General features: G+C 38.7%; 2 protein-coding genes across 6 annotated transcripts in view; both read right to left on the bottom strand.

Annotated features, from left to right (window-relative positions):
• Positions 1-13,237, bottom strand: part of DDX3X (DEAD-box helicase 3 X-linked) — a 451,205-nt gene that overhangs the window by 220,071 nt on the left and 217,897 nt on the right. The gene's annotated exons all lie outside the window — the stretch shown is intronic.
• Positions 1-13,237, bottom strand: part of USP9X (ubiquitin specific peptidase 9 X-linked) — a 152,541-nt gene that overhangs the window by 71,749 nt on the left and 67,555 nt on the right. For 3 of the 5 annotated variants that reach the window (XM_050776170.1, XM_050776169.1, XM_050776172.1), the window contains exons 14-15: positions 12,365-12,513; positions 2,291-2,378 (exon numbers count right to left, since the gene is read on the bottom strand). In XM_050776170.1, the coding sequence (XP_050632127.1) occupies positions 2,291-2,378; positions 12,365-12,513 (237 nt within the window). The remainder of the gene's footprint in view (positions 1-2,290; positions 2,379-12,364; positions 12,514-13,237) is intronic. The other 2 variants (XM_050776171.1, XM_050776175.1) reach the window with 1 other exon arrangement.

Here is a 13,237-nt window from a genome sequence, read left to right as displayed (position 1 = left end):
AAAGAAAAAGAAAGAAAGAAAGAGAGAAAGAGAGAGACTTAGCATCCTGCTTATATGGCATCATTGAAAAATGAGGTATTCAATTAAGTGACTTTCACAAATAACTAATCCATCAATATTTATGAGTTAAAACTGCTTACATTTTCAAAGCTTTTCCATTTTTTTGTTTTATTCTAAAGATGGCATAAACCCTTCTTCAAATGAAAATCCCAGTTGGAATCTGATATATATATAAAAACTATAGCTGCTCCAGTTGCCGGGAGAGGAAAAAGAAAGGAAAAAACCGGGAAACTTCCTACTGCTTGTTCAGAAATCTTCAAGGAACTTAACTCAGAAGCCCTAAAGCTCCTACGTAAGTTTGAAAAACTACTGGTCTAATAGGAAGAGCACAGACTTAAGTAAAAGAGACCTAGTTGAGTAGTGCAATTCCATCATATACTGGCTGTGAGACTTCAAACAAGCTACCTGAAGCCACTGGAATCCTGGGTTTCTTATTGATCAAATGGGAGTAACACTTGCTGCACTGTGTTGCTTCAGAGTAAATATAAAGTGTCTGGCACAGGCCCAACACACAGCAGGCATTAAAGTCAGGTTCCTCTCCCTTGAGTTGGTTGCTATAGCTCACATACAGAGGTACTAACAGAGTAGAAACTACAATAGTTTCTCGGATTCCAAACTTTAAAATGGCAAAAGGGCTTGAAACCACTTTTCTGTTCTAATAAACCTAAGGGACATATAACACACGCCAATCAGTAACGACTGCTTACTATGGCAGTAACTCTCAATGTGGGGAGGCAAGTCCTTCTACCCAGGTGGTTAAAAACAAAACACACAGAAAAAAAAAATTCACTTTAAACCAGTGCCAAATTTCTTAAAATTTGGTTGAGGTTTTTCCTAAAATTAAAATCATCATATAGCTACTTAAAATTTTATCCATAAATAAGCACAGAGTTCAATAAATAGAAATCCGTAATTAACACAGCCCAGGACAAAACTCCCCAGAATGTTATTAAAATAAATGGGGCCAGGCGCGGTGGCTCACACCTGTAATATGAGCACTTTGGGGGACCAAGGTGGGCAGATCATGAGGTCAAGAGATAGAGACCATCCTGGCCAACATGGTGAAACCCTGTCTCTACTAAAAACACAAAAATTAGCTGGGCGTGGTGGCGCGCGCCTATAGTCCCAGCTACTCAGGAGGCCGAGGCAAGAGAATCACTTGTACCTGGGAGGCGAAGGTTGCAGTGAGCTGAGATCTCACCACTGCACTCCGGCCTGGTGACAGAGCAAGACTCTGTCTCAAAAAAATGAAATAAATAAAATAGACTTCATGAAGCAGTGATAATCTGGGCATTTCTGTTAGCACACCTGTAATCTAAACAAGCTCTTTTGCTACATGTGGTTTTTTGAATTCAAAAGAAACCTCATAATTTTTTTTTTTTTTTTTTTTGAGACAGGGTCTGGAGGGCAGTGGTGTAATCACAGCTCACTGCAACCTCCGCCTCCCAGGTTCAAGTGATCCTCCCACCCCAGCCTCCTGAGTACCCACCTGGGACAACAAGTGAACACCACCATGTCTGGCTGATTTTTGTATTTTTTTTTAGAGATGGGATTTCACCATGCTGCCCAGGCTGGTCTTGAACTCCTGGGCTCAAACCATCCGCTTGCCTTGGCCTCCCCAAGTGTTGGGATTACAGGTGTGAGTCACTGTACCTGACCATCAAAATTTTTAACAAAGGCACTTTGCACATCTGTAAGTGTATGATCACCAAAAGCTAAATATTGCAGAGCAAATCCAGCCCTAGACTATTTTTTATCTTAATAAACCTTTTCCCTCAAGCCAATCAGAAATGATATTATTAACACATGACTTTAGATTGCCTGTCAGCCACTGTTAGAATAAACAAGGCACCAGAGGACTCCAACCACTCTTTTGAGGTGCTGGTCTAGCAGCCTTTTGCCCCCGTTTCCTTAGTGTCTATGATATCATTAAGTCAGTATAGTCCTCCTTCTGGTTGTGTCAAAATACGGGAATCTGTCCTTTAAAAATAAACATTATTTCCAGCATAAACAGGTATGAAGAACAGAAGTCAACTCAAAGGTTAAAATGTGTTCTCTTAAAACACTGCAAAAAAGTTAAAACTCAGCGAATCATTTTAAAGTATTTAGTAACTAATACAGGGAAATGTCTTACACGACTTGGGAAAAGGCTACCCAACAAAGACCAAGCTATATAGTCTATTCATTCTGTATTCCTTAAAGAGAGCAACATTAATTGTATAAAACAAACCTAAGGAAGTTAAGCCGTTCTTGAACTTCTTGAACGTGACTGTATCTACTTCCCAGCCTCACAGTTTGTGGGTCATAATCTTCATGGTCTGCAAATTAAGAAAAAAATCACGCATTATACACATGGATAACCCAAATCACTGCTGACTTCAACCAAAGAAATTAGATCAGTTAAAATGCCATTAATCCTTTATCATTAAGAGGCAACCTAAATTCTACCAATTGGTGGTTTCTATCCATCTCCTGTTTTCCCTACAAAAATACTTTCCTGTTACATAACCAAAAGAAAATCATCTGTTAAATGTGCTATCAAAAATAATTATTCAGCAAAACCCTTTCATGCAACCTTCACACACAATGAAGCAATTCATGATTGCAGCCTAAGACCGACCTAAGTGGTCTATGAACTGACAAGGAAGACCAAATTTTTTTCTTCAGGCCGGGCGCAGTGGCTCATTCCAGTAATCCCAGCATTTGGGAGGCTGAGGCGGGCGGATCACGAGGTCAGGAAATCAAGACCATCCTGGCTAACACGGTAAAACCCCGTCTCTACTAAAAACAAAAAAAAATCAGCCGGGCGTTGTGGCGGGTGCCTGTAGTCCCAGCTACTGGGGAGGCTGAGGAAGGAGAATGGCGTGAACCTGGGAGGAGGAGTTTGCAGTGAGCTGAGATCCCACCATTGCACTCCAGCCTGGGCGACAGAGCGAGACTCCGTCTCAAAAAAAAAAAAAAAGAAAAAAAAATTTTTTTTCTTCAATTTCTTACCTGTTACACTGAAAGGTGTTTTCATGAAGAAAAAATTATTTTGATGTAAAAATAAATATTACACCTAAGAAGTGAGGGTAACACAAGATGCTACTCTACATGACCAACTTATACAATCGTCACCATTACCATGTTAATGTCCAGAATGTGTCATTTTCCTTCAGCATTAATTACTGTATTTCCGTATCAGATCCCAGACCCTTGGTATGTGCAAGCTATTGTTAAAGAGTCTATGTGAGCTCCTTTGGAAATCAGTAATCAAAGTCTTCAAAATACTGATATTTCTTCTCTGAATAAACTCTTGATGTGTTATAAAGATGGGACATTCATAATGTCTGGAAACATATTTGGTTTTGATCTTTTGGTAAAGAAAAAAGCCCCACATATTACGACCAACTACTTTCTAATTCCACACATACTGGAATATGCAAATAGGCATAAACACTGTCTACTTCCATGAATGTATATTTCATCAGACACTGGGACTTAAAGGACTACTTCAAGAGGTTTTCTTAAGAAACTGGAAAGAAAATCAAGTTTTAGCTCATGCCTGTAATTCCAGCAATTAGGGAAGCCCAGGCAGTAGTATCGCTTCAGGCCAGGAGTTCGAGACCAGCCTGGGGAACACAGCAAGATCCAGTCTCAAAAAAAAAAAAAAAAAATTAGCCAGGTGTGGTGGCTGAAGTGAGAGGATGGTTTGAGCCCAAGAGTTCGAGGCTGCAGTGAGCTATGATTGCACCACTGTACTCCAGCCCGGGCAATATCAAGACCTTGTCTCTTAAAAAAGCGAGGCATCGTGGCTCACACCTGTAATCCTAGCACTTTGGGATGGCAAGGTGGGCAGATTACCTGAGGTCAGGAGTTCAAGACCAGCTTGGCCAACATGGTGAAACCCCATCTCTACTAAAAATAAAAAAATTAGTCGGGCATGGTGGCAGGTGCCTGTAATCCCAGCTGCTCCGGGGGCTGAGACAGGAGAATTGCTTGAACTCGGGAGGCGGAGGTTGCAGTGAGCCGAGATTGTGCCACTGCACTCCAGCCTGGGTGACAGAACGAAACTCCGTCGCAAAAAAACAACAAGAAAAAGCAAGAATTCTCTTACACTCTTTACCTGTATTCACCAACTGTTGACATCTTCCTCCATTTGCTTCATTAGTTGCCACACATATAAAAAATACACACATACATGTGTGTGCATAATCTTTCTAAACTATTTGAGAGTTGGACATGTCTTTTTACCCTTAAATACGTCAATGAGTATTTCCAAATAACAAGAAAACTACACTAGTAAAATACTATTATCATCTAACCCAGGGTTGCCATTATTGACGTTTGGCCAGGTAATCTTCATTGTGTAGGACTGTTCTGTCTAGGACTATACTATAGGTTACTTAGTAACATTCTAGGCTTCTACTCACCCCTCAACCCCAGTTTAAGACAGCTCCAGACATTGTCAAATAGCCACCTCCACCCCCTCGGAGAAGCACTGATTTAATTCATGGTCCATATTCGAGTTTCATCAATTTTCCCAATAATGTCCTTTTACATCTTTTCTACAAAGTCCAAGATTGTATTTGGTTCTCATGACTTTTTATTTTTTAATCTGCAGAATTAATCATCCTTTGTGTTCTCTGACCTTTTTGAAAACTGGAAGCCAATTTTGTTGAAATGTCACTCAATTTGGGCTTCCACGCCACTTCCTCATAATTAGATCAGTCTAAGCATTGTGGCCAGTAACACAGAAGGGAGGCAGGTTTCTCTGCTGTAAAGGTACTACTTTTCTCTTTGTAATTAATAAGTAATTTGTGGAGAGAGACTTTGAGACTATGTAACTATTTTGTTAAACTTTTATCCACTAGTTTTAGCAAACAACCCACCTTCCTTTTTTCGTTTAGGTGCTAACACTTTACTTATGAAGAACTGGGACCCTGCACAAAGAGTAGAACTTTGGAAGCATTCAACTGATAGCTAATCAGTAAAAGTCAAGAAATAAGATGCCTTTATGCTAAATAGGAATGAAGAGGCCCTCTTACTCAAGAGAAGCTTCCAAGCTGTCAAGACATATATATACACACACACACACACACACACACACACACACACATATACATACATACATACATAACTGGTAGTTTTGTAGTAAATATTCAGTTCAAAACAAATACCTGGACTTGTTAGCTAGCAGTCAAATGAGGAGGATAATCCATTTTTGACTCATATTGTCTAGGTGGCAAGTATCCCACTGAAAACAGCAGGAAGAATTAGATGAGACTAAATTACACAGGTGTCTATGAAAATAGGTAGAAGAGGTGGTGAATCATGGCTGAGACTAACATAAATTGGTTCTTGTCATCATAAACAGTAAGTTTTCTAGGGTCCATTTTAGAACTTATATTAAAAGTTCATTTAAAAAAAAATCTTGAGTCATAAAGTACCATAAAATCCATCCATTTAAATACAATTCAATTTTTTTAGTAGAGTTGTATAACCACCATCACAATCTAAGTCTACAACACTTTTCTCACCCCAAGAAGAAACCCTGTACAAATCACCCCCTCCCCTTGTTCTTGCGGCTTAAGTCTGAGGCATTTCATATAAAAATGGAATCATGGCTGAGCACAGTGGCTCATGCCTGTAATCCCAGCACTTTGTGAGGCTGAGGTGGGCTGATCATCTGAGGTCAGGAGTTTGAGACCAGCCTGGCCAACATGGCAAAACCCTGTTTCTACTTAAAAAAAAAAAAAAAATTAGCCGGGCATGGTGGCATGTGCCTGTAATCCCACGTACTAAGGAGATTAAGGCATGAGAATCACTTGAATTCAGGAGGCGGAGGTTGCAGTGAGCCGAGTTGGTGCCACTGCACTCCAGCCTGGGCGACACAGCGAGACTTCACCTCAAAAAACAAAAAAATTATGCAATATGTGGTATTTTCTGATGGACTTTTTCCCACTTAGCATAATGTTTTCAAAGTTCATTCATGTTGTACAGATTTATGTATACATTTTACTTGGGTATGTAACTGGGAATAAGTAATATGGTAAATTCTACGATTAACATTTTGCAAGGTGGCTGTGCCACTCTACAATCCCACAAGGACTATACGAACGCTCCAATTTCTCCATAGCCTCATCAACATTTACTGTTGTTTTTTGTCACCCTAGTAGGTATGAAGTAGCATTATCTCACTGTGGTTCTGATTTTCATTCCCCTAATAACTAATAATACTAAGTATCTTTTCAAGTGCTCATTGGTCATTTGTATACCTTCTTTGCAGAAATTTCTATTCAGATCCTTTGCATCCATTTCTTAATTGGGTTGTCTACTTCTTTTTCTCGCCTAGTTACCCTGGCTAACTCCTCAAGCAGAATGTTAAATAGAAGTGATTGGAGTGGACATCTTTTGTCTCATTCTTGTTCCTAAGGGGAAAGCAACCAGTCTTTTACCATTAATTAGTATGATGTTAGCTATGGGTTTTTTGGGATACTCTTGATCAGGTAGAGGAAGTTTCCTTCTATTCCTAGTTTGAGCCTTTTTATATTGAAAGGAGGTTGGATTGGACAAATGCTTTTTCTGCATCTATTAAGATGATATATGGTTTTAGTAGTTTCACTATTGTTGGAGTATTCCATAGATGTCTGTCAGGTCTGTAGCCTGTTAGAAACGGGGCCGCATAGCAGGAGGTAAACCCACCCCCACCCCCCTAGTCTGTGGAAAAATTGTCTTCCACAAAACCAGTCCCTAGTGCCAAAAAGGTTGGGGACTGCTGGTTTATAGTATTCAAGTATTTTTTTTCCTGCAAATTTGGAACACTCTGCCTGATGTCACTTGTTTTGGGCCTAGTTACTTCCTTTAGGATGTCTTGTAAGCCAAGTCTTAGAGCAACAAATTCTCTCAGTCTTTGTTTATCTGGGAATATCTTTAGCTTGCCTTCAGATTTTAAAGATTGTGCTGCTGAACGTAAAATTCTTGGTTGTCAGGTCTGTCCCCCAACCCCAGCACTTTGAGTATGTTGTCCTATTGCCTTCTGGCCTCAATGTTTCTGATGAGAAGTTAGCTGTTAATTTTTATTGGGGTTTCCTTGTGCAGGAAGACTCATTTTTCTCTTACTACCTTCCAATTGTTCTGACTACAATGTGTCTCAGTCTGGGGCTCTCTGCATTTACCGTATTTGCAATTCTTTAAGCTTCTTGTCTTTCATCAAATTTGGGATGCTTTCAGTGACTATGTCTCTTTCTGTCACTCTCATTCATCTGGTATTCCCATTACAATTAATATTGGTCCCCCTTCATGGTACACAATATTTCCGTGAGATTCTGTTCACTTTTCCTGTTCTTCAGATTGCATAATTTCTACTAATCTATCTTCAAGTTCACTGATTAATTCTTCTGCCAGCTCAAATCTATTGTTTAGCCCCCCTTATGAATATTTCATTTTGGTTATTATACTTTTCAAGTACAAAATTTCTACATGATTTTTAAAATAAAAAATAATTTCTCTTTACTATCCTCTAATTTAGACATTGTCATTAATACTTTAAAAAATTCTTTAGACATAGTTTTCTTCAGTTCTAGAGCATATTTGTAATTCAAGTCTTTCCTGTCAAGTGTGTCTATAAAGCCCTCCATGTGGCCTCCTTCAAAGGCAGTCTCTGTGTCAGTCTACAGGTCACATCTTCCCATTTGTTTGCATGCCTCAATTTTTGTCATCAAAATCTGGGTATGTTAGATATACAATAACAACCTGAATACTGATCTCCCTTCCCCCACCCATTTGCTTGCTTGTTTAGTGACTGGGCTATGACTATGGGAAACAGACTATAGTCTATTTCCCTCACAGTGCACAGCTTCCGACAGCTCTGTCCAGATGTTTTCCTCCTCCTTTTAATCCTTTAGCCTGCCTACCTAGGAGTTGTCCCTGGGTCAGTATAAGCCCTTTACTGGCCAAACCCTGTGCTTAAGCCTCCTTGACTAGTAGATTTTTACCCTTTACCACTGGATGCCTGCGTGGCTTGGAGGCTGCTATCACACCACTCAAAAAGTTTATGTTTTTGTCCTATGTTCATTCGGAGACGAGTAGCTTGCATGTTCCCTTCTCAATCACTCCAGCTAAGGATGCAGTCTTACTTTAAGGATGCAATGATATATACACAGTCTTCCAGACTGCCAGAGATACATGTAATTTTCACATCTGGCTTCCTAAAGAGTTGCCCCTGAGTCAGGGTAGCTTATTATTCACCCAGTGCTCTGTTTGGTCAGAGCTGTATTTAAGTCCACTGTACCGGTGAGGCTTTCACCCTTTGGTGATGGATCGACATGAAGCTTGGGGAATGTTTTCAATTTGTCCCGTGTCCAGTTCTGATGGTTTCTGCTTAGGTGCAGCCTAATGCATACACGTATCATTCCTGACCCCCAGGGTTGACTGTGATCACAAGAGGGCTTGTCTTGGCTATCTCTTTATCTAGATCTTTCTGTTAAACTTCTGGTTGCTCATCCTGTGACTTGCTGATACCAGTACAAGGGAGCCACAAGCACTTTCCTAATTCTTCATCACCCAAATCTCCATTTGTGATAATACCCTTAGGCATGCACGGTATGGTCTGGTCCAAAGAAAGATGGTCTCTTCAAGCACAACTGCTGAGCACAGCATCCTCACACCTTATCTCTCCATCTGGACAGAACATCTATGCTACTGTTCAGGAGATAGAGGGAGGACAGCAGCTAGCTTCTCCCAAAATGATATCCCTGCTTTAAGAGCAGGTGCTGGTGTTGGGGGTGTGGGATCAAACTATGATTTTCTCAGATTGCACTCCCTGACATATAATTTCCACCCTGTGAGCAAGCTAGGTTGGGGATAATCAGAGCCCCAGTATTCTCAGTCTGTCATGCCTTAAGTAAAGCATTTATCCTACAAGTAGGCACTGAGTGAGGTAAAAGAGTCTCAGTTTTCTTGGACATGACTGCCTGGAACAGAGCTTCTGTCACATAGGGCTGAAAAGGATCAGAAATGCCAGTAGCCTGAACCTCATGTGGTCAAACTATAGCCCCTAGACTGGCAGCCGTGGGGAGAGGGAGCCCCTGCTTCTTAGTCATACCTGCCTGGAGTAGAGTTTCCACACAAGAAAGCTGGATCTGAACATGGGAGAACAGAACAAGTTGTGGCTCAAATGCTACAGACTCTTACTGTTTTGCAGATTTAACAGATTTTCTTGAGTGTTTTCCCATTTGCTATACTCCCTTAGGACAATTTTCAGGTACTCTAAATGACTATTTTTAATATTTATCTCCAGTTAAATGGCTGTTTCGTTAAGGCCTGCTGAACATTTTACTCTGCCATTCCAGATATGAAAATCCTCACCCCCTTGGGTTTATTTTCATCATATACTCTACATTTGTTAGTCGGCATTTTTGTTTACATGAGTATTTTCATATTTTCATTACTAATTTTGACCTAATTATGGCCAGTGAAAGCCAACTCCTGTGTCCTTTTGACATGTCAACATGTAAGAAAAGTTGAACACTTTACTTTCTGGAATAGGATGGTCAAGGATCATGTTGTACTTTCCCTGTTCCAGGCCTGAAAACAGTCGTTTCTCCAGGAAGGTATAAATTGTTCACAAAATGGATAATATTTAATTATTTTTAAACCACACAGAAGCCACACAGACTTAACAGTATTTCATGGTTCATGTGTACGAATGAGTCAGAAGTGAGAAAATCTAGCACAGGATCTGCATCCTAACATAGCACTGCTGGTGAATGACACTCATAAAGAAATCCTTTTGTGTGGAAAATGTTCCTAAAAACTGTTACTGTTGGATGGAAAAGACTGGGAAGAAGTAACAGAAGGTGGCAGTCCTAAGTAAACAGAGTGCAAAAATCTGACCTACAGTGAAGTTGGGTCATCCAACTGTATCCAGAAATAAGAAAAAATGGTAAATTAAACTTTCAGTAAGTACTGAAGTCAGTAGAATGACTATTCTACCAATGAGTTAAAACTTAAGTGAAAACTAAAAGGTGATTTATACTTTACTGTATGCATATGAAAAACTTTTAAAGAATAATTTAAGTAAGCACCAGTGTATGAAAGCACTTGTAGTGAGAACCTGAGTAAATACTGTAGAGAATTTTACTAAGTTCATTCTTTTATCTAAATAATGTTTATAGGGGGTAAAATCAGCTAATCATGCTTACTGAGGAAATGTTTTTCCCCACAAAGCTAAAGATGCTAGTGAAGATAAAAGACAGGCAGGACAAACCATTGGTAAAATGGTTATCAGAAATTGAGAATATCAGTGAACTGTGGAAGCCTGATGTTATCATGCCAAGTAACCTAATGCCTCATACCTAATGGTATTCATCTATCACTTTTATTATAGAGGCAAAAACCATAATTTACTTTAGAATTGCAAATTTAGAAATGTTACTGGATGATGTTACCACAGAAGTGATTTAACGTTGTAAAAAGTTTAATAGAAGAATTTTACTAGTTTTAAAAATTATTTTCCCCCACCCCCATATTTAAGTATCTCCAGACTCATCAGTATTAATCAAGAGTAGTGTAATAAATTGGAAGAAGAAAAGGTACCAAGGTTAGGAGAAAGAAAAGGTATGATGTTAAAATTCAGAGGGGAATTTACTATGTGCCAGACATTATTCTAGCATGAATAACCTGCCCACAGTCATACAGCTAATATGTTTGGGTCATGTTTCAGACCTAGGCAACCTGACTATGCAGACTCACATCTCTCAGTCTGTAGATATACAGACAACATAAGGAGGAAAAACTGAAGAATGTAATCGTGACAACGAAGTTGAGATGAGGCAGTAACTCAAGTAGAATTGTACTACAATGTAGCAGAAAAAACCCTAGTAAGACAGTAGGGTTCCTGACCTCTGACAATGAAATTAACCACCACATGCAAATGAAGTAAATAAAAATCAGCATTAAAGCACATATGGATTATATGGCTCTACTCTGGGGGAAGGCCCTCCTTGGCAATCATGAGGGCTTTGTACCACCAGGAAGAGATTATAATCATAATATACTAAACCCTACTACACATAAACCTCTTTTTTATCTCAATGATTTTGAGTACCTTTGGTATAGAACATAAATCACATGGCTGTACTGCCTTGATCGTTCTATTATACTGCTTAGAAAGAACTTAGGACTGAAATGCTCAGATCACTGTCTGTTGCTCATCAGCTGCCTAACACTTAGATTGTTTGTCTAGCTCTATAATCTATTGGCCCCGAGGGGATAAATGGAAGAACAAAGAGTCAACACTATTACCAGAAGTATCAGAAGAGTTGCTTAATTTTTATGTTTATCTGAATTTCATTGGGAAATGTATGTAAGTATTAAGCAAAAATCTGGTAATTCATAAGCACCAGGGGATTTTATTCAATAATGTCAAAAGCCTACTCCCCAAATATTGAGTATTATAAATATTCTCATTTTTAACATACACACACTATGGGCTTCTGCAAATCCTACATAACATGTTAAATGAATGGTAAGTTGAGTAATCAGTATGTTTAACTCTATCACTAACATTGGTAATACAGTATTTTCTTATATACTGCTCTGGAAACAAACTTGAAACTACAAAGTACCAATGGGGAAAGGGGCATGAATTTGTCATAAGACAGAGGAGGAATAGTATATACTGAGAAGCCATCCCTACTCTTGCACACACAGACTGACATAACTGTCAGAGGGCAAAAGAGCATTGACACAAGGCTCCACATATGGCAGGCACTTATAATCAGGATCTGTTGAAATCACAGGAAACTTTATCCTAAACATGTTTAAACAATTTCACACTTTGAATGCCAATGTAAACATCTAGATTCTTATAGCCAGCCTCCCATCTCTACTCTTATGTTTTTTAAATTCATGGAGTCTCGAAGCACTTACAAAACATAGGCTTGGGATTATAAAAGAACTATAATGTAAGAACAGACATAGACAAAACAAGTTTCCTTTTAAAAAGCTAAAGGTGGTGGTAAAGAAAATAAAGGTTGCAAATGAGTCAAGTACATTCCTAAGAAGGTAGCAATCAATTGTAATAAAGGCAGGCAGAGCTCCCAAGGCAGGGAAGAAAAATCTATTTAACAAAGAGAATGGGGGAAGGCAAGCACTTAGTAAAGACCCTTAAACTGCTGGCCTGGAGTTTAGGATGTCTAACAGTTGGGAGTAATAGTGGATCTTAAACCCATAAAGGAACATGATTTATATTTCTAAGGTAATTAATGCAAAAAAAGGTCACTGCTATTTCCCATAGTTTATTTTAGCTTACAATACATACCTCTAGCATATAGTCTCATGCTTTCCATGTAAGTTGCAAGGTTTTCTGCTACCAAAGTAACTAGGGCATGATTGTGTTGAAGTTGATTGATTAAGTCATGGCGATAAAACACATGGGGACTTCGCTGAGTTTGACTGAAACGAGAAGAACTTAACAATATAATTAGGCAATTAAACTCTGTTGTAATCAGAAGAGTTCGTACTATCTAAATTCTTAGCTACTGATTTAATAATTTAAAAATTATACTTTTGTACATTTACTTTTTTTAATGAAAGTATCACAACTAACTTAAACTCTTCAAAAAATAAGACATTTATTACATTATTCTTATTTTACACAAAAAGCATCCATCAGTATTCACCAACTTCACCAAATGGGAGTATACCTCAATGACTATTTTCTATCCTATAATAGTACCAACGTGCTTGTGTTACTTAATTATTACCAAAATTATAAAATAGAAACATTTTTTGCAAGACTAGCATCACAAAAATTATGCTACAGTTGTAAGGAAGAATTTTATTAATTATTAGCTATTTAAGAAAACATCCTGGGACACTCTGTAGCCAAGTTTGCCCACAGGTGTCACCACAAAGACTAATCTGTTTTGCTATCTTCATTGAAACCTAATCTGTTTTGCTACCTTTGCTGAAACCAATCAACTTTCACATCCATTACTACTATTTTAGGGGAGACGAGGCCACTATTCTTGGAAGACTATGTAAACTACTGTGTCTACTTCGAAAGCCAAATGCATTCATTTGAGAAAGGCCGAAAGTCTTATGTACGATGGGCCAAACATACTCAAAATACGCCCTCAAATAAATATTATTGTTAATGAGATATATGTCTCAATTTCTTACAATGTTTATA

The sequence above is a fragment of the Macaca thibetana genome, chromosome X, assembly GCF_024542745.1.
Source record: "Macaca thibetana thibetana isolate TM-01 chromosome X, ASM2454274v1, whole genome shotgun sequence".
Classification (NCBI taxonomy): domain Eukaryota; kingdom Metazoa; phylum Chordata; class Mammalia; order Primates; family Cercopithecidae; genus Macaca; species Macaca thibetana.
Note: the sequence above shows the minus strand (reverse complement) of the source record. Positions and strands in the feature narration are given on the sequence as shown.